The 20,147-nt window shown below is 63.7% G+C and overlaps 2 protein-coding genes across 9 annotated transcripts in view; both read left to right on the top strand.

Moving 5' to 3' along the window:
- Nucleotides 1-651: 651 nt before the first annotated feature.
- NDUFS5 (NADH:ubiquinone oxidoreductase subunit S5) lies at nucleotides 652-1,940 on the top strand. The gene is made up of 2 exons (XM_005432746.4): nucleotides 652-986; nucleotides 1,646-1,940. Exons 1-2 carry the CDS (start codon nucleotides 771-773, stop codon nucleotides 1,748-1,750), a joined length of 321 nt encoding a protein of 106 aa, XP_005432803.1. The 5' UTR covers nucleotides 652-770; the 3' UTR covers nucleotides 1,751-1,940.
- Nucleotides 1,941-9,765: 7,825 nt separating this feature from the next.
- The window catches only part of MACF1 (microtubule actin crosslinking factor 1), a 146,124-nt gene continuing 135,742 nt past the window's right edge, over nucleotides 9,766-20,147 (top strand). For 7 of the 8 annotated variants that reach the window (XM_055704174.1, XM_055704172.1, XM_055704171.1 and 4 more), the window contains exon 1: nucleotides 9,766-10,000. In XM_055704174.1, the coding sequence (XP_055560149.1) occupies nucleotides 9,781-10,000 (220 nt within the window). In that variant the 5' untranslated portion in view covers nucleotides 9,766-9,780. Of the gene's footprint in view, nucleotides 10,001-15,570; nucleotides 15,733-20,147 lie in introns of those variants that run through there. The other variant, XM_055704166.1, reaches the window with a different exon arrangement.

Here is a 20,147-nt window from a genome sequence, read left to right as displayed (position 1 = left end):
GGGAAGTTTGGGGCCGTTCACCTGAACTTTGGATACTCCTCAGGCAGCCGGAGGGACCCCTGGGATTTTGGGGGCAGGGGTGAAGTATGGAAATTGGGGGGTGGGTTCCAGGCTGTGGGTATTACTGGGGCAGCCCCCTGCTCCATGAGCCCTTGGCAGCACTAATGAAGCCCCCTGCCCCTGGGCTGCGTGTGGGGGTCCCGCACAGGTACAGCCCTGCGGCATGGGGCAGGGGGCACCGGGAGCCCCGAGCAGCCAAAGAAAGGGATGCTGCGAGACCCTGAAAGCTGGGACTGGGGGAACTGGAGGGCACTGGGAGGACTGTGATGTACGGGTGTGGGGCGCACTGGGAGCAGTGGGACACCGGGGTGATACTGGGGGGCACTCACTGGGGTGGAGGCAGTGAGGAGGCATTGCTCTGGGGAGCACTGGGAGGGCACTGGGAGCACTGTGAGGGCACTGGGAGTTCTGGGGATGCTGCCGCGGCGGCCGGCAGGGGGCGCTGGGGCGCGGCGGGCGGCCTGTCCTCCGGCCCGCCCGGGGCGCTGCAGCGGGGGAGGCCGCTCCTGCCTCTCGTCTCTCTGGCCCCGCCGGAGCCGCCCAGCCGTAAAGCGCGACGTAGGTGTCGCGCCTGCCTTTGCGCTTGACGGCGGGCAGCGTCGTGAAAAGCCCGTGAAGGACGGCGGCGGTGGCAGGTCTGTGAAGCGCGGCGGCTGGCCCTGAGGGTGTCGGGGTTGTGACAGCGTCGGTGTCGCAATAAGTGCGGAGCCATGCCGTTCTGGGACCTGCAGCGGCAGCTGGGGATCGATTTAGACCGGTGGCTGTTGCGGCAGAGCATGCCGCAGCCCTACGGCAAGGCCGGGGCCTGTCACGCCTTCGAGCGGGAGTGGGTGGAGTGCGGGCACGGCCTGGGCCAGACCCGCGCCCGCCGCGAGTGCCAGCCCGAGTACGAGGACTTCATGGAGTGCATGCACCGCACCAAGCTGGTGAGCGCTGGGGGGCTGCGGGGCTCGGGGGGGGAGGGCACTGGGACCCCAGGGCTGGGAACAGCTGAGGCGCTGGGCCAGGCTGGGGAGGGGGTGCTGGGGGTGGAGGCCAAGCTCTTGAGAAGGTCTGGGGGCTCCGGCCCAGGCTGGGGCGGGGGATGGGGGTGGGGGGTGCTGCCAGGGGTGTGGCCCGTTAGGTGACACCGCCTTGCTGGCAGCAGGGCTGTATGCAGGTGCGAGTGGGTGGGCTGGTCCTGCGGCAGCCCCTTCCCCAAGGCGGGGGGGAGGGTTGCGGTAGCAGCAGGGCTGTGTCCTCTGCAGCCCCTTCCCCCCTGCCTGCACGGCCCTCCTCCTGCAGCAGCTATGGGCGGTCCGCAACTGCAGCAGCTACAGGAGAACGTACTGCCTGGTCAGCTGTGGGCTGAGAGCCCCATTATCATTAGGAGTAAAGTGTGAAGCAGCAGCCTGAAAGCCCAAAAGTCTTGGGCAGGAGTCTCAAACACGCGTGGGAAGCCTGAGGGCAGGGTTAGCGTGGGTTCCATGTGCACGCAGTTTCTGAGGGGCTGCCGGGAGGTGCAGTAGAGACCATCTAAGTGCTTCTGTGACTGCCTGCACCCTGTGGTGTGTCTGCCCCCACCCTCTCATGTGCGCTTTGCCAGGCTGCGCGGCTAAGAACCATCCTCAAGCAGAGGGACAAGATGATCAAGGAAGGGAAGTACACGCCGCCCGACTACCACAAAGGCAAAGAGGAGCCGCGGCCTTGACTTGCAGGGGATGTGGCTGTTGGTCACCTGTGGTGTCATTGATGTGGAGCTTCTCTGGGAAGAAAACCCGCGGCACAACTGGGTTATGCTGTAGCAGTGGGTGGGGTCTGCGTGGGGGCCCTGCCCCTGCTGAAGGGGAATGACACATTGGGCATCGCTTGGGCTAGTAAATGTCATCTTCAGAACAGTGTTTGGCTCTGTCTTGTCTTTTTTTCTGTGTGAAGCATGGCTTGAAGGTCTCTCTGTGGCAGTGCTGCCCGGGGAGCTTTGGAGACACCCTAAAACACTGCGGCGGTGCTGGGGACATGCCCTTGAGGAGGTGAGATGCTCCTGGAGCTGGAGGGAGCTGGTGCCATGGGCCATCACAAGTTCTCTCTTGGTGCCTGCAGCCCATCCCTCCCACTGACCTGTGGGCAGGCCTCCGAGGCAGCAGTTGCTGCTGGAAATGAGAGGATTAACCTGAAGAGAAAAAAACCACCCCGCCTCTGCAAGCTTATTCTGCAAAACTTCATCTTAATTTACAGCCTGCACTGTAGGGACTGATGTGTGCTGGGATGTTCCCAGTTGCTCTCCAGCTGGTGGTCATAGTGTACGAGGTGAAAACCTGGTTAAAATAACTCATTTCTGCCTGGATTCGGAGCAGTAGGGGATGGATTCAGTTTCTCTCCTGCCCTTTCAGTGTGTCAGAGGCAGGTCTCCTCACTGGGAGCTTTGCTTCGAAATCCCGTGTGTCAGCGGGATCCATTGAGCGCCACGGTGGGTGCTGAGCCCTGCTGACAGTGGCTGGCAGGTGGCCCTGGCACGGCCGTGGCAGTTTGTCCCTCCACGCTGGGCCCTGGCAGCGGGACCCACCTGCACAGCTGGTGGTGTCCCTTCCCAGGGCGGGTGTTTCCCCCCGTTCCCTCCAAATTGAGCACAGTTTTGTAACAGCGTTAAATAGGTGAGTACCTGGAAGTAGGTAGAGGGCAGATCTGTGCTTTAATCTATATTTTTAATACTGGTGATTGTGGGTTTAATGCTTAATCTTTGATACAGGTGGAGCCTATAAGTTTCCTGATCCTCACAAATCCCCACACTGGGATGATAAATGCTGACCCGAGCGTGGTGTAACCTCTGGCTGGCAGAGACTGTCTGTGGGGCTGTTGCTTCTGGTCGTAGATACAGTCCTCTTAACTCCTGCCCTGCAAATGCTTTTGTCAGTGGATCACCAGTACTTTGGACACACACCTCTGAAGACATGTCCTCCCTCGAGGGCCGAAGGCGGCTGTGGCAGACCTCCTCTTTCTCCAAACACCTTGTGAGTGGTTAACTGGCTGGGGGAGAGCAGCTGGTTTGATGAGCGGTGTGCGTTCGGATAGTGTCCACCTGAAATTTAAGGGGTTGAAATTAAAGTATCACCTAATGTGGACCGTGATAGGAGTGAAAAACCAAACTCTCATGGCTGGGACCCCTCATCTGCCTGCAGAGAGGGAGCCACTGCCGCTGCTTTGGGCTCCCAGGGGCACGGACCCTGTGGCAGACACATGGATGCTTCCTGGGGGTGGGAAGGGGCCCGCAGAGCCCTGACCCTGGAAGAGTAGCGCCCTTGGGTATGAGGGGCCACAGCTGGGTGCTGTGCTTTTGAGGCTGTCTGCCCTGCCCCTGGGCCATCCCGGGGTGCCTGGCGCAGGGACCCGAACCAGCAGAATTTTGTTACTTGCACATGGCTGAACAAAATAGGCTGGAAGAAACACTTCCCTGTTTTTTTCACCCCAGTTCCACACAGGCTGTGGGTGCCATCCCAGCAGGGTTTGGCCTTTTTGGGATTTCTGCTGCTCTTTGTCGAGCTCCTCTCCCGCAGCTCCCTCCAAACCAGCTTTTCCGAGCGCAGCCGGAAGGTTTCTCCCTTCCCCCAGGCCCAGATGGATCGATTACTACAGCCCAGATGGGTTCCCTCCGCTCCGGCTGATTCAGGCTGCAGTCATCCCGGCATGTGGGATGGAGCCACGTTTCTCCCTGGCAGGGGCAGGCGCTGGGGGAGGGTGGCATTGGAGAGCCCCGAAATCCAGGTCTGGGTTCAAATTCTCAGTCTGAGACCCAGGGCTGGCTCCTCCCTGTGTCTGCCAGCGCTCGGGGCTCCGCTGGTCAGCGCGCTGCTGTTCCTATGTTGTCTCTATTTTAGGTTATGCCAGAAATAATGTGGTGTTTTCTTTTTGTTTTTTCTTTTTTTTTTTTTTTCTCTTTTCACAGTTTTGATATTTTTCTCTTATTTCCTGCCTGTGGCAGGAATAATTGAACCGAAACCCTGTTCTGGCTGGACCTGGGCGTGATTGCCCAGTATCCTGGCATTGGCTACCAGAGATGGGGAGCTGCTCTCCCTGTGCGTAACGGGGCTGATAATCCTCAGGGATTTCACTTGGCACTTCCAAATACGAAAAACTGTTTGGTGACAATTGGTTTCAACAGAGAACGTGCATAACAGTGCTGACTCTCAGGTGGCTTACAGCGTTTGGGCTATAAAAGCAGGCAAGAGGGGAGCTCCCTGGGTAGCAGTGGAGGGAAACACCAGAAAGATGGGAGAGCGGTGTGGAGAAATGGGCAGGAACGTGAATGGCTTCAGGTGAAAATGCCCTGGGGCGCTCCCGGCGTGAGGGCTGTGGGCTCTGCGGGGTGGGGGGCTGCCGGTGCCGCCAGCCACCAGCCGCCAGATCTAATAAACCATGAACAGAGAGGGCAAACCACGGCTGGGGATAGAAATCGAACCGTGCCGCGTGAGCCGTTGGCTGCAGGGTGTTTATCTGCAGTGGAGAGCCGGGGGGGTGGGAGCTGTGTGGGTGCGGGATGCGGGGCCCAGCATTGCACCTCCAGAAAGCGCCGAGCAGGGCTGAGCTGTGCCGGTGCGGCAGGAGGCACCTGCACCCCATGGGCTGGTGTGTCGGGAGCCATTTCCCCACCAAGCCGGACCACGATTCCCCCGGGATCGGCCCCTGGGCTTCGGTGAAGGATGGAAATTGGGAGAGCGGGGCCAGCTGGGAGCCCCTGTGCCACGCCTGCACTCCATCGCTCATTATGGAGGATGCTTAATTGCCCTCCCCTTTCCCAGCGAAAGCAGGCTGGGAAGGTTGGCAGCATGCGGGGCCGTGTGGCACCACGGGCTGGAGTGCTCCTCCTGTTTGCAAAAAAAAAAAAAAAAAAAAAAAAAATCTGTGAAAGGGAATGGTTGCTTTTTCAGGGAGAGGGGAAAAACGGGCTCAGCAAAAAGCCTGGCAACTTGGTGGTGTCAAGAGTGATTCATCTCATCGAGCTGTCCAGATGTCGGAGGAAATATTGAAATGTATCTAAACGCTTCTGCCTCCCGAGTGGCTCTTTAGACCCATCCAGAATCTAATTGTTCTGGAAATAGATGTTAACGCAGCCAAGGGCAAGCGGTGAATAGCAGGGGCTGGGAGGAGTGGATCTATTCGTTGTAGTTAAAAGCTCTGTTAGAAATTTTGGCAGATAAAAGAAAATAACCAAAGACCTGCTGAAAACAATCAATTTCATGGAGAGATAAAAAACCCACCACCCAGCTCTGGCGGGAGGAGACCGAGGCTGAGGCTCTGGCCAAGCAGCAGTGATCAAAAATGGGTCCCATCAACCCGACCGAGTTCCCCCAGGCAAGAGGGATTTGGAGCATCCTCAGCTTCTGCATGTGGTTTTCCACGGAGCCCTGATCAAGATTCGTTTCCAGTACGTAGTAGATCCAAGTTTATATTTTGCTGTTTGGGGTTTTTTGTCATTTTTTTGGCACGGAGTGAAGCCACATCCTGGCTGGGTGGGAGACACCGAGGCTGGGATGGGATGGGAGGTCTCCATGGGGGAGCTGCTTCTCTCTCCACCAGAGCCTTGGCCAAGCAGGAGCCAGCGAGGGCAGCGCTCGCATCGCTCACCGGCTGCTTTCTCAGCTGCTTCCTTCCTCCCAGCTCCCCCATTCCCATTTTCCTGTAACCCTCAGCCACCTGGGAGTGGGATCCAGGGTGCGGGTGAGCCCCCGCCTCCTGCAGCTCCCGCAGCCCCAGATGTGCTGGGAGCCTCCAGCAGCCTCTGCAGCTCCTCTCTGCCTTGGAGAAGGGGAATAAATAACTCTGGGGCGATGAATAATTTATCAAAAGTCAAGGGAAAAGGCAGGTTTCATCTCCAGGCTTGGGAGAAGGTTTTAATGAGGGAGAGGGGTTGGATCCTGGGGCAAAGCCACATGCGGACGGATTTGCACCAGTGCAGCTGAGCCTGGGAGCCCCCCGTGCCCCTGTGGATGCTGAGCAGGACCCCAAGGTCTCAGCACCCTCGGGTGGGTGTCCCCAGGGTGCTGGCAGGGAGGGGGTCCCTGCGGTCCTGCAGTACGGTGCAGGAATGTGGAGATGCAGTGATTTAGGGAGGGCCCCCCGCCTGCCTCCCCTCTTCCTCCTGAAATAACGATTCCTCATCCCCACGCAGGCAAAACAGCGCACGATCTTAACCCAGATTCGCAGCACAAATAATCCAGCGCCGCCGGGCGCTGTGAGGGATTTCTGGAAACACGTTTCGGGTGTGAAATCCACGCAGGCTGGAACAGGCACCATCTCCCGGCTGCCCGGGCTCCACCGGGGTTCAACACGGCTCGAATTGGCTGGGTTTGCACCGACGGCACAGCGGGGGAGGAGGCTAGAGCCTGGCTGGTGGCACTGAGCGTGGGGTGACGAGGGGACACGTCACCCCATAGCCAGTGCCAGCCGCGTGCTGGACCGTGTGTGTCGTGCCCCGAGGGTGAGCGGTGCCTGGCCATGATGGGTGGGAGCAGGGGCAATGAGGGGCACCGTGCCCATCGCCCCGGTGTGCACCGGAGGCCGGGGGACCCGCGGCTGGACTCGGGCGGGGGCGGGGGGGCATCAGCCAGGGCCTCCGCGCATTGCAACCATGTGGCAGAGCCACCCAACCTGTCCGGGAGCTTTGGGAACGCGGCGGCTGGCTCTTCGGCGGCTTTCCTCCTCTCAGCGTGCCTGAGGCCACTGGCTCCGGTGGGACAAGCCCTCCCCACTCCCTGGGTCTCGTGGCATTTGGGGTCCCTCGTGACACCAGGACTCACGGCCCCCACTCGAGCACAGCGGCTGCATTTATCCACCAGTGTCCAGTACAGCCCTGACCGTCCGCTCGGGGGGTGCGGGACCAGCACGGCGGGAAGGAAGAGAGAGCGGTGCTGGGGTGGCAGAGCTGGTGCTGGGACGGTGACACTGGCGCTGACCCACAAGGACACCCATTTTCCAGCGCACCCTTTGTTCTGCCCAGCACCAGTTACCAGTTACCAGCACCAGTTACCCCACAGTTACTGGGGCTCCCAGGTCCTGGGGAGCTCGTGCCCTCGTTGCCAGCTGGTGCTGGTGTCTGCAAGGCCTCGGCCGCTGTGTCTGCGGGCTCCGTGCATCCCACCGGCGCACCCGCTCCTGGGTGGACTTTGGCCGAGCGCTTCCCCCCACGCTGCTGTCCCCATCCTGGGCTCCAGCCGGGCAGGGCTGCAGGGCAACACGTGCTCTTACGGCCACGTCCCAAATGTCCGAGAGCACAGTGTCACCACACCCCACGCCGTGTCCTCCACCGCGTTCCACCCCCTTGGCTGGAGCTACTCGGGGAAACAGCCGTCGGGAAGCTGAGGGACGTGTTGGGATGAGATCTGAAAACTGGCAAGGGAGAGATCCCCGTGGGGCAGCCGGCTGCGCCGAGACCCCGGGGGGACTGGGGCGACGGGCTTGGCCCAGCCACGTGCGCCGCCGCGGGAGCAGCCGCGCTGGCCGGGGGCCATGGCACGGCACCACCGCTCGCTGGGTCCCGCCATCGGTGCGGGGTGGCTGGATCTGCCGTCAGCCGGAGCGGTTTATCCTGCTCCGCTCCTGCCAGGTGGCTGGGGCTGTCCTGCAGCTCCGCCACCCCTTCGGGCTGCTGCTGGTGACCCTGCCCGCCCCACGGCTGGGATGCCCCCCTGCCCCGCAGGTGAGGCCCTGCGCCCCACACGCCCCCCCCCCCCCAGCCCTTACCACCCCAATCCCTGCTCACGACCCCCCCGCACCCTGCTGGGTCCCCCGCTCTGAGCTCCCACCACCCGTGCTGGCCCCGACCATGGGTGCTCTGGTTACCCTGGGCCTGGGGGGATCCAGGGGATGGGGGTGCTGGGAAGTGGGGGTGCCCGGCGGTGGGGGGGGCTTCTGGGTGGTTTGGGGGGCCCCCCGTGCGGTGGGAGGGCAGGTGGGGTAGGGGCAACCCGCGGAGGTGGTGGGCATCGGGGTGCCCGGGGAGGTTGGGGGGGCGCAAGGTGGGTCTGGGGGAGCCCGTAGGTGGGGGGGGGGGAGGGGGCCGGGCCGGGGCGGGTACCGGGGGCGGGCGCCGGGGCCGGTCCCCGGAGCTGCGCGAGGCGGGAGGCGGCCGGGACCCCCCCGCCGCTCCGTGCCGCCCCGGTGGGCAGGGCCGGGCCGGGGGAGGCGCCGCGGCGGCGGGAGCGCACGGCGGGGCCGGGAACAGCGGGACCGGGAGCGCACGGCCGGGCCGGGAACGGCGGCACCGGGAGCGCACGGCCGGGCCCGGGAGCGGCTGCGGGCCCGGGAGCGCCGCGTCCTGCTCGCGCCGAGCCGCCGGGAGCGGGGCCGGAGCGGCGGCGGGGGGTGAGCGGCACCGGGGCTGCGGGCAGGGGGGTGCGCGCCGAGGGGGGGAGCGGGGGAGGGCGGCGGATGGAGCGGGGAAGGGCCGGGGAAGAGCAGGAGATGAGCGGGGGATGGAGCGGGGATGGAGCGGGGAGAGGCGGCGGATGGGGCTGGGGCTGGACCGGGGAGGGGGGCGGCCGCCTCCGGGGCTGGGCTGAGGCTGCGGGCACCGGAGGATGCCGTCCGGGAGGGAGGGAGGGAGGGGGGGGGGGCGGGGTAGGACCGGGGGGCAGGACCCGGGGGGGGACGACCAGGCCAGCCCCGTGCGCCCCCGCAGCGCCGTGCCCGCACCCCGCTGCCTCCCGCACCTGCTGCACCCCCTGCCCGAGCCGCAAAGCCGGGCTGCAGCCCCCGCAGTCCCCGCAGCCCCCGGCCCTGCCTCTCCCCGGGCACAGGGGGCCCCCCCGGAGCCGCAGCCCCGCACCCACCGGCCCCTTAAAACCAGGGCGGGGGCCGAGCCCCTCGGTGCGGGTGTCGGGGCTGCCGGGGGAGATGCGGCTTTGGGCCGCGATTCATTTTTTGCAGCTTTTCCATGGGGGGTGAATGACTCATGGAATCCTTTCTCCCTTTCTTGCAATGTTTTTTTTGGGTTTCTTTGTTCATGTTTTGCTCATTAAATGATGATAATAAGGAAAGGCTCGGCGCGATGGAGGCGGCTCCTCTGCCGCGGCACGGCGGTTGTAGGAGTCTCTATCATTTCATGTGCATTTTTCCTGGGCGAGCTAGAGGACACAATGAGAATTATTTTAAATATGTCTCATGCAAGGTGCTTATTTGCCCGGCGTGTGTACATGGCACAGCTCGCTCCCTGTGTGCTCCAGAAAGCCCTACCATTTTCCCCGACCGCGATTCATAGGATTTTTTAAAACTGTTCCCAGCCTGAGAAGGGCAAAACTGCAGGTACAAAGGGCAGCGCCGATCCCATGGCTTCTTGTACTGAGCACAAAGAAATCGAACCCAAAAGGTTGGGCTTTGCTTTGGGGGAGTGAGACGGTGCCGGGGGTGCCAGCGTGAGCTTTGCTGGTGGAGGGGTGGCCGTGCCACCACCCCTGTCCTCAGGAGCCCTGGCCATCAGACCAGCAAGGGGGAAACTGGGGCTGCGTTTAGGAGCTCTGGGAGGGCTGATTCACCTGCCCAAGAGGGTGCTTGGGCACAGGCGTGAGGGCAGAGACGTCTGTGGTGCGGTGGTCCCTTCTCCATCACCCCCCGCACCTGTGGCAGGGAGGGAGCCACGGCTGGCGGCCCGGCATCACCTGGCATCACCCGGCATCACCCGCCCTTTTGCTCCTTCTGCAGGCTGCTGCCCGTGGGGACGTCCTGCCCACCCTCCTGCCCGCGCTGTGGGCCATGTCGTCCTCCGACGAGGAGACGCTCAGCGAGCGGTCCTGCCGGAGCGAGCGGTCCTGCCGAAGCGAGCGCTCCTACCGCAGCGAGCGCTCGGGCAGCCTCTCCCCCTGCCCCCCCGGGGACACCTTGCCCTGGAATTTACCCCTCCACGAGCAGAGGAAGAGGAAGAGCCAGGACTCGGTGCTGGACCCGGCCGAGAGGGCTGTCGTCAGGGTTGCAGGTAAGGCAGCGCCCTGTCGTGCAGTGAGTCCCCCCGGGGACGGGCAGACGAGGCTCCCCGGGCTCCTCCCGCGGTGGCTGAGATGGTCTTGGGGTCATCCCTGTACCCTGCTGCTCCCCAAGGATGGGGGTGGATGGGATAGCGAGGGCAGGGATGGATGTGGGTGGCCTTTGGTGGCCGAGGGCTGGGGTGGGTGGGTGGCTCTGCGATGGCTTTGTCCTGTCCAGGCAGGGTTCGCCCTGGGTTGTTTGGACTGTCAGCACGCTGGGGTTAAGGGATGACTGGGCACCTCCAACACTCAGGTGGGGTGACATTAAAATGTCTAATTAAGGACTAAATGGCTCCTTGGTGGAACAATGCCCTTGGCCAGACTCCAGGGAGGAATTTGCCCTGGGAGGCTTGTGATTCCCGCCCGGCTGATGGAGCTGGGGCTGCTCCTTCGCTGTGGTGGTGCCCAGCCCCATCGCTGCGATCACAGGGACGCCCTGGCATCCCCACACTGCTGCATCGCCGAGGGGACACTGCCCCACGCCTCCCCTCGCCACGATGCTGCCGCCGGCTGCTGTCACACCCCGGGGGAAGGGACGGGGATGGGGAGGAGAGACAAAGACAGGAAGACAGGGATGGACCCACCATGGCTGATGGTGGGGAGGGAGGATGGAGGAGCTCTGCGTAAGGTGATGGCCCCAGGCACCGGAGCCTGGATTTTCTTTGGATTTTGCTTCTTCAGCCGGGACAAACAACCATCGGGGGCTTTGATCTGTGCTGCTGGGGTCTGGCCCCTTCTCCTCACACCCTGGGGGCCTTCGATCTGCCCCTGCCAGAGGAAACGGGGGTTCGGGGCCGTGCTGAGGGGTCCCCACCAAGCCCTGGCTGGGCTGTTCCCGGCTGTCACCCCAAGGGAACCCCAAGGCCTGGCTTTCATCTTGCTGGCAGGGGCGTGCGCAAGGGCGGTGAGCTCCCGAGGCGCCTCTCTGCCCTGCCAGCCCCTGCCAGCCCTTGGCAACCCAGCCCTGGCACTGGGCTCAGCACCCTGCCGGGACTCAGGCTGGGAGCTGGGGGGTCCCCGGCCCCCTGTGTGTGTCTGCACACGGGCAGGTGCCACCAGGGCAGGAGCAGCAGCGGGATGGTGGCTGCCTGCTCTCCCTGCCTGCCCTGCGCGGGGCTCTGGCCGTGCCGTGGTGCCGCTCGCCGGGTTGTGCCGTCCTGGCTCACGGGCGTCTTGGGGCAGGAAGAACCAGTTGATTCAAATGATGGTTCTTGGAAACACGCTGTCTGGGGCTGGGGGAAGCAAATGTGCAGGGTGCGGCTGGCCCTGCCCCGAATGCCGGCACTGCCAAGGGCAGGGAGATGACCGGGCTGCTGGGGCCCCACTATACCCATGACAGCTCATGGACCAGCTCTGCCTCGAAAGCCCCATCCTGCTGGGTGCTGAGCGCCCTCCTACATCCCAGGGCCGGATCCTGCCAAGGGCTGGGAGATGACTGGGCTACCGGGGCCCCACTATACCCATTACAGCTCATGGACCAGCTCTGCCTTGAAAGTCCCATCCTGCTGGGTGCTGAGCACCCTCCTGCGCCCCGAGGCCGGACCCTGCTGAGGCACAGCCATTTCCCCAGCTGTGTTTCTCCCCCTCTGCCCGGGATGCCGAGCGCTTGTCGTCATGCTGGCTGGATCCAGCCCATGATTAAAGGCAGGGGGATGTCACAGAATCCGGTCTCATGCAGATTCCCCATTAAAAATAACTCGTGAGGTGCAGCTAGACAGTGCTGAGCTGGGAAGAAAGAGTTTGGAGACAGTTTTGTGTCACCAGGTTGGAAAATGAGCTATAATATTGATTCAGATCCTTGCATTATTCAGCGGGGCTGTCGGCAGTGTGCCGGCCGCCCCGGTGCCTGGTCCTGCCACAGGGCTCAGGGACTGGGCTGGGGACTCAGGACTGGCAGGATGTGTCGTGGGGGAGCTGACACCTCTCAGTGTGCCTGGTGATGGGGCTCAGGTTCTTGGGACCCTGGGAAGGGGCACACCAGGGACCCAGCCCAGCGATGGGGATGGAGCCTGGGCATCGTGCAGGGCTGGGGAGTCCTGTCCTGCGCCCGGCTGTGGACCTTGCGGAGGTGGTGCAGGAGCATTAGCTGGTTTTGGGGGGGGACACAGATGTGGGGGTGCATATATACATATATAGACACAGTATCTGCATCCCTTCTGGCCATCAGAGCCAAGGAAAGGAGCATGTGGCTGTGCCCAGGGAGGGGACGTGCCTGTGGGGACCTTGCAGGAGGTTCCAGTGCCGCGGTGTGGGGGGCTGGGACATGCTGCTCCCCCCACCAGGCTCCTCTGTGCCAGCACCTTTGGCACCAGGAGTGCTGGGCTGGGTCCCCAGGCAGCCTCTGGAGCTGTTCCCTGCTTTGTTGGCATCTCCCTGGAGGGCAGTGGCAGGGGGAGGCAGAGGGGGAGCGGGACATGGGGGGTCAGAGTCTGGCCCTTGGCCCCGCGTCGCTCTGTCTCGCTCCAGCCGCTTGGCAGAGGGTGAGGATGGTGGCTGGGGGGCGGGGGCTGCTTTTGGGAGAAAAGGCTCTCTCATCCTGAACCTGTTTTGCACTTGGTCCTGCCAGGGGTCACGTTCTGCTGGTGTGGTGCTGGTGGGGTGCTGGGGTGATGCTGGGGTGCTGGTGCGGTGGTGCTGGAGTGATGCTGTTGCAGGGCTGGCGTGGTGCTGGTGGGGTGCTGGGGTGGTGGTGCTGCGGTGATGCTGATGCGGTGCTGTTGTAATGCTGGTGGGGTGTTAGGATGATGCTGGGGTGCTGCTGGTGTGGTGCTGGAGTGATGCTGGTGCAGTGTTAGGGTGGTGCTGGGCTGATGCTGGTGCCATGCTGGGGTGGTGCTGTTGCGGTGTTGGGGTGATACTGGTGCTGGGCTGAGGAGATGCTGGTGAAGTGCTGTGTTGGTGCTGGGGTGCTGCTGGTGCCATGCTGGGGTGCTGCTGGTGCCATGCTGGGTGGTGCTGGTGCAGGATGTGCCAGGGGGCCAGGGGTGAGCGGGTGACAGGCAGCAGGCCGGTGTCACGGGGGTCTCCGAGGGCCGCGCTGGGGCTGTGTGCGAAGGCTCCTGGGAGCCCTTTGTCGTGCCGGAGCGTGGCTGGAGCCGCTGGCGGAGGCCGCGGTGGCTGAGCGGAGGGAGGGACACGGGGACAAACCCCCCCATTCTCCGCCGCCCTGGGAGCAGAAACGTGCGTGGGGCCGGGGCAGGATTTGGGCAGCGCTCCCGGTGCCAGCTGCCTGCCGCCGATTTCCCCGTTCCCTGGGAACACGTTTTTGGGTCAGATGGATGTCGCCAGCCCCGGCCTCGGCAGGACCCCGTGCGTGGGCAGAGCCGGAGGAGCCGCATCCCAGGCGGCAGTGCCCGGTGGGATGCTCAGCACCGCCTCAGCACCGCGGGGCACAAAGGCAGCGCTGCCACGAGGCCGCTGCACCGGCGTGGTCGCCCGCATTGGAACCCTCCTCCCCACGGGCACTGCCGGGATGCAACCGCACCCGTTAATTACTTTTCCTCATTAAGGCATTATGGGGAAGGGGAGATGCCTCCAAAGCTGGGGTGAGGGGATTTATGTACCCCCCCCCCCCCCGGGCTGGGGGCTGCAGGAGGAAGAGGGTGATGGTGGTTGCCACCGGTGACCCCTCGCCATGGTCCGGAGGGATGTGGGGTGCAACCCCCCCACCCCGGGGTGCCAGCGGGAGGTTTGGGGGGCCCCTGGCTGATGATGGGGAGACACATGATGTCTGGGCTGAACGGGATGGGGCTTTTCTCGTTGCCATGGTTACCCAGCTGGCGGAGCCTGGCCCTCGGGTTGCCATGGAAACGGTGCAGCCCGGGTGAAAAAGCAACATCTTGTAGTGGCCAAAAAAGGCCGGGATTTGCCCCGGCTGCCAGGGGAGGGGGTTGGGGATCCGGCCTTGGGTGGGGGTGAGGGGGTGCCCTGTGGGCTGAGCGGGGGGGTCGGTGCGGGGGGACAGGGGTGGCCCCTGGCATGGGGACAGCCACCCTCACCCCCTGTTTTGGAGGGGGGGGTTGCTCTGCCATGCAGAATTGCTGGGTGGGCTCTGTTGGGGGGGGGGGGGCGGGGGCAAGGGGGGTTCCTGGTGGATATGGGGGTGCCAGGCAGGTTTGGCTCTGCACCCCATCCCCATTGCCCCATGCGGTTTGCCCTGGCTCCACTGTGCCTCTTGGTGGGGTCTTCCCACCCCTTCCAAAGCCCCCCCTACGGGGATGCTGAGCCCCCCCCCGGCCCCAGCCCCCCAGCCTGGCTCTCTCCATGTACCCCCTGCACCCCGTTCCCATCCTGGTGGGAGGCTGCAGGGCCAGGGGCAGACTCTGACACAGGAGACCCAGAGGTGGGGGGCTGAGCCCCCCCCCTCCCACTGAGAACACCCCAGGAGGTGAATCCCTGCCAAACCCTGCCTGGAATAGAAGATTCCGCAAAGCTGGAGCAGAGTGTGTCCGTCCACCCCCCCCCCTCCCCGCCCCCCGTGCCCCATCCCACCCTCCGCTGAGTTGAAAGACCCCGTGGGGTTATTTTGATGGGGGGGTGCATGGCGTGGGGCACCCCCTGGCTGAAACGTGGGGATGGGGCAATGTGGGGCCGCCCCTGTTCATGGCCCGTGCCCAGCTGCAGCCGGGGTCACTGCTGGGGGGCCCATGGGGCTGGCGGCCCCCTGCCCGCTTTGCTGCTGGCGGGGGGGTGCGGAGCCCCATGCTTGGGGGCTGGGGGCTGCAGCGGGTGTGGGGCGGGAGTGGGGCCCCTAGCCTGGTGGGTGGGGGGGCTGGGGGCAGCTGGGGTGTCCCCCTGCTTGGGTGCACTGAGGAGCACTGGGCTGCAGTGCTCTGGGTGCGCTGGGATGCACTGGGGTGCAGTGCTCTGGGCTCACTGGGATGCACTGGGCTGCACTAGGATGCAGTGCTGTGGGCACAGTGGGAAGCAGTGCTTCGGTTGCACAGAGTGCACTGGGGTACGCTGGGAGGTAATGCCCTTGTGCTGGGAGGTGCTCGGCTGCACTGGGCTGCAGCGCTGTGAGTGTACTGGGCTGCACTGGGTGGCGCTGAGCTGCACTGTGCACACTGGGATGTACTAAGCTGCAGTGCTCTGGGCGCACTGGGATGCACTGGGTGTTACTGGGATGCACTGGGCAGCACTGGGATGCACTAGGATGCAGTGGGCAGCACTGGGCGGCACTGGGTGACACTGGGCTACACTGGGCAGCACTGGGGTGCTGCACTGGGTGGCACTGAGTGACATTGGGATGCACTGGGTGGCACTGAGCGATACTGGGCTGCACTGGGTTGCAGCACTGGGCAGCCCTGCGGGGCGGTGCCATCTCCCGGTGTCACCCCGGGGGACCCCGCTGGCCCCACCCCTCCCACCCGGGGCTGCCCCGCGCCGCCGCCAGGGGTCGCGGCGGGGCCGGGGCGGGTGCCCGGGGGCGTGACCGGCGGGATGGGCGTGACCGGCGGGGTGGGCGTGGCCTCCGGCGTGGGGCGGGGCGGGCGGCGGGCGGCGGCGCGGGCGGAAGCGCTCCGGGCACAGACCGGCCCTGGCCGCCGCGCCGGCAGCTGCACGGAGGCCGCCGGCACAAAGGCCGCCATGGCCGGGTACGTGCCGGGGCTGCTCCCGGCCAACCGCAGCCAGGAGAAGGAGTTCGTCCAGGCCTACGAGGACGTGCTGGAGCGCTACAAAGGTACCGGGGCCGGCCGGGCCCGCGGTGGGGCCTGAGCCCGGCGCCGTCCCTGTGCCCGTGCGCCCGGCCTGGGCGGGGAGGTTGGGGTGAGCGCCCCCTGCGTGGGGTGCCCGAGGGGGCAATGCCCCGGGTGTCCCCTGCGTGGGGTGCCCGAGTGCCCCGGGTGTCCCCTTGCGTGGGGTGCCCGAGGGGGCGATGTCCCAGGTGTCCCCTGCGTGGGGTGCCTCGTTGTCCCCTGCGTGGGGTGCCTGGGTGTCCCGGGTGTCCCCTGCATGGGTTGCCCAAGGGGACAATGCCCTGGGTGTCCCCTGCGTGGGGTGCCTGGGTGTCCCGGGTGTCCCCTGCATGGGTTGCCTAAGGGGACAATGCCCTGGGTGTCCCCTGCGTGGGGTGCCTGAGTGTCTCTGGTGTCCCTGGTGTGGGGTGCCAGGGGGCCGTGTGTCCCCATATCTGAACTGCCTGGGGTGCCCGTGGGATGAGTGTCTCCTGTGTCCCTGGCGTGGGGTGCCCGGAGCCCCCTGTGTTCCCGGCGTGGGGCACCCAAGGTCCCAGCCCCCCGCCTTGCCACCCAGCCCACCGCACCACCCATCACCGCTGTGCCCATACCCTGGGCTCCTGTAAGGTACGTGGGGACCTGCCGTACCCCACCCCTGCTGCGGCTGCCCCGGTGTCCCCGCAGCCCCCCATGGGGCTGGACCCCTCTCCCCAAGCCATAGCCGGGCAGTGCCGCGGGGCCGCCGTGTCGGTGGCTGTGCAGGTGTCGGTACCGGCAGTGAGTGTGCAGTTTTGATGTCAGTGGCTTGTCTCTGGGAGTTGCGTCTGTTTCCATTCTGATTTTTATTTTTTCTCTCATCGCTGCAGCGATAGACTTGTCTTGGAGCCCAGATTTCAGCCCCACAGGGCTCCCGGGGCTCCGTTGTGTAAGTTTAGCAGCCAAGTCTCTTTAAAATGCGGATGGTTGAGTCGAGAGGAGCCAGGCGCTCGCGGCGCCCGTTTCCTTTTCCTTTTTGCCTGCGGAGAAAGGGGAATAATGGATTCCCTGGCTCCCCGATTCAGGGGGTGCCACTCAAACCTCCCAGAGGTGGGAGAAACGCGCAGCCTCCCTCCTCTTTCACAGGGAGCGGGGAATAAAAGCCTCTTCGGGTGCCTTGGAAAGGCGCTGGATAACGTGACTCGGGCTTGTCCAAGTACTTGAGAAACTTTTGTTAATAAAAAGCCCCTTTGATGTAGTTGGGTTCAGCGTGGAGACGCGGAGGAAAACGGTGCGGCGGGTGCCAGCGGCTGGCATGGAAAGAGCTGTCGTTTGCATCGGTTTTGCTTTGTTCCAAAAAAGAAATTGAAATTACAGTGTCTATATGTGCCGGTCCAGCTGGAGCACCACCGGCTGCCGGTGCTGGGCTGGGCTGGGCTCCCCCTTGCCTGCCCCGTGCTCCGGCTCTCAGTTTCCTTCCCTGAGCGGCTGGGTTCCCTCGGGAAGGAGGGCTTTTTAGGGAATACCTAATTTCTATACTAGGTTGTGGTAGAAAGCTGGTCGCCACTTGGAATGACCCTGCTGGGTGGTGTTTGATCTTGTTTGTGGTGCTGGTGTGGTGTAGGGGAAATAAGTGTTTATACTGTACAGAACCTTTCTTTTGGTTTGACCCCTTCCCAGCTGCCCACCCCTCCTGGGATATCCCACCCGTGCTGCCAGGGCTGGGTGGAAGCCTCCAGTTTGGGTCGTTGAGCTCCAGGCTGGAGGATGTGTTGTTTCTTCCTTGCTTTTACCCATCGCAGCTCCTGTAAACGGTTTGGTTTTTCCTGTCCAGAACAAGTTTTCCACTGGCTCATCCCCTCCCCCTCTTAATCCTGCAAAAAATGGAGAGTTTTCACTGAAATGTGACTGAGCCACGTGGGGAGACCCGTGAGGTGGGTGTCCTGCTGGTGGCGGCCACCCTGTACCTGCCACATCCAGGACCCAGCACTGGTGGCACCGGCTCAGGCCATCGGAAGGCAAGGAGGACGCTTGCTGCCGCTGGAGCCGGGATTGCCAATGCCTCCCTGCATTTCCCTTCCAGCCCTGCTCTATTTCTCCTAGAAAATTAGCCTAAAAACCCCAATCTGAGCAGCAAGGCCTCCGCTGTTGAGCAAGCCAGGGCAGGTCGGGAGGCAGGGAGATGGGTGACATGGGAAGGGTCCCAGCGCCGGCGCAGCGAGCTGCAAACCCTCCCGCCCTGACGAGCAGGGGTTAACCAGCTGGCAGATCGCCGTCATTTCTTGCTTTATAAAAACACCCACCTTAGGCAGAGGAGAGCTGCGCCAGGGTGCCGGGTAGGTGTGCTGCATCACTGCGGTGCCGGTGCTCTGCTCCCAGGCGTGCGGGGGGAGGAGGTTTGCATCAGCGCTGCGAGCTGGCGTGGGCACTGCGGGGGCATCCCTCCACGCTCCTGGGGGACCCGGTCCTGGGTGCTGCACGGTGCTGTGCCTCAGTCCCAGGGGGTTGTTTGAGCAAGGGGTTGGGGCTCAAGGTAGGGATCTGTGGGGGGTGTAGGCTCCAGTGCCTGCCCTGAGTGGTTTCATTCAGCTGCTGGCATCTGCGGGGGCACAGTACCCTCCGGGTTGTGCTGGCTGGAGCAGTCTGGCAGCTGGAAAGTCTCCGGTGCTGAGACCTTCACCAGTCTGGCCCAGTTGGAAGCCAGTGGGCCGGTTTCCCAGGGCTGTGCCGGGGAGGCACGATGCTGAGCGGCTTCCAGCCCTGCTTGCTTCATCGCTGGATCACGGTGCCACGGCACATGCCGGGACGTGCAGTGCTGCTTGCTGTGGGTGCTGGCGAGGATGGTGGCAGCAGCACAGGGGTGACAGGAGAGTTTTCAGGGACCTCTCTGGATGCCACCAGCATGGCAGAGCCACCGGTCAGAGGGTCTGGGAAGGAAGGGAAGCCCTGGTCTGTCCTCCCCTGGGTGACAGCGTGCTGAGCGGCGCTCAGCATTTGGGGGCTGCTCTCCATTCCCGTGCCGTATACCTCCCATCGTGTTTTGGTGTGGTGCTGACACTCCCTGTCCTCCTTGGGAAAGCGGGAGCGGGCACGTGGCTCTGTGCTGGAGCAGCCCTCGGGATACCCGGCATTGCAAGGGTGCAGGCAGCGCTGCCGGGCTCTGCTCAGAGCACAGGTCATGCTTTCCCTCTTCACAGCACTGTAAACATTAACTAATCAATCCTGGTGAAATCCTTTCGTTTTGACAGTTAACTCTTTTCGGGGTTTGGGGGTAGAAGCCTGCAGCTGTGGTGTCGGAGAAGTTTTTTGCCACCCTCTGTGCCGTCTCTGCCTGCTCCGTGCTGCCCGGCACGTGGCCTGGCGTGTTTGGGTTGGGACAGCACGGGGTGGCTTGTCACCTTGTTGGAGTAACCTGGTGCCTGTTAGGGAGGGCACAATCTTCCCAGGGGCTGCACGAGACCCCAGGGTGGGCAGGAGAGGTGCAGGACCCTTGTAAAAATGAACCTGAATTCATTCTCTCTTGGGACTGGAGCCTTCCCAGTGGTGGGTGGCAGTCCTGGCCGTGCCCATCTCGGAAGAAGCTTCTTTTTTTCTACTTATGCCTTGTTTTCTGCTATAAGAAATGCAACTAGAGGTGTTTGGACCCCGATGCTGGGGTCTTGAGTCTTGGAGGTGCCTGGTGCCTTGAGCCGGGTGGCGCTGCCAGCCTGGCAGCATGTGGCTGCCTCCAGATGTGGGGCTGCTGCCACCGGGATTTCATCCCACAAGGATAAACGCTGTTCCTGGGCAGTGCCGGGCAGGCTGCACGAGGCCTCTTGGGCTGCAAGAGCACGGAGGGGACTGATGGCATGGTGGTGACTCCTCACTGAGGGAGAGAAGTCCTTCTTCCTCTTCATCACCCAGGAATGGGGGTGGCCAAGTGGTGCTGTCGGAGCGGAGAGTCCCTGGCTTGAGCAAGCCCCAGGGGGAAGCTGGGCTGGAAGCCGTCAGGCTGGATAATGCTGATTTTTTTTTTTAATTTTTTTTTTTTTTGGGGGGGGTGGGGGTGGGTGCACGCAGGAGTTGCTGGCTTCACTGGTACAGTGGGGACCAGAGGCAAAGGGGAGCTCAAGAAGGCAGCAGGAGCCCCAGTTCCCCCTGAGGATGGCTGGACTGGGTGCCCGAGGTGGAAGGTGCTGGTGTTTGTTTCAGCCAACAGGGAAGTGAAGCTGGTGGTTTGTCAGGTGGGAGGATCCACCCGACCTCGCTCAGCTGGCTTTCTGCTGCCTTCGTGGTGGAGTCATCACCACCCCCAGCACCCGACGGTGCCTCCTGGGCTGGGCTCACCTCGCCGAGAGGCACATGCTTCCCCCAGTACCGCCAGCATCCCCGGTCACGAAATCAGCACATGCAATTGCAGTTGCCATCGTTGTCCTGGTGCTAATGAGCCAGGAGCGCGGCTGAG

Source organism: Falco cherrug, chromosome 3 (genome assembly GCF_023634085.1).
Source record: "Falco cherrug isolate bFalChe1 chromosome 3, bFalChe1.pri, whole genome shotgun sequence".
In the NCBI taxonomy this organism is placed as follows: domain Eukaryota; kingdom Metazoa; phylum Chordata; class Aves; order Falconiformes; family Falconidae; genus Falco; species Falco cherrug.
The sequence above is the reverse complement of the archived record's forward strand: the minus strand, read 5'-3'. Positions and strand labels throughout refer to the sequence as shown.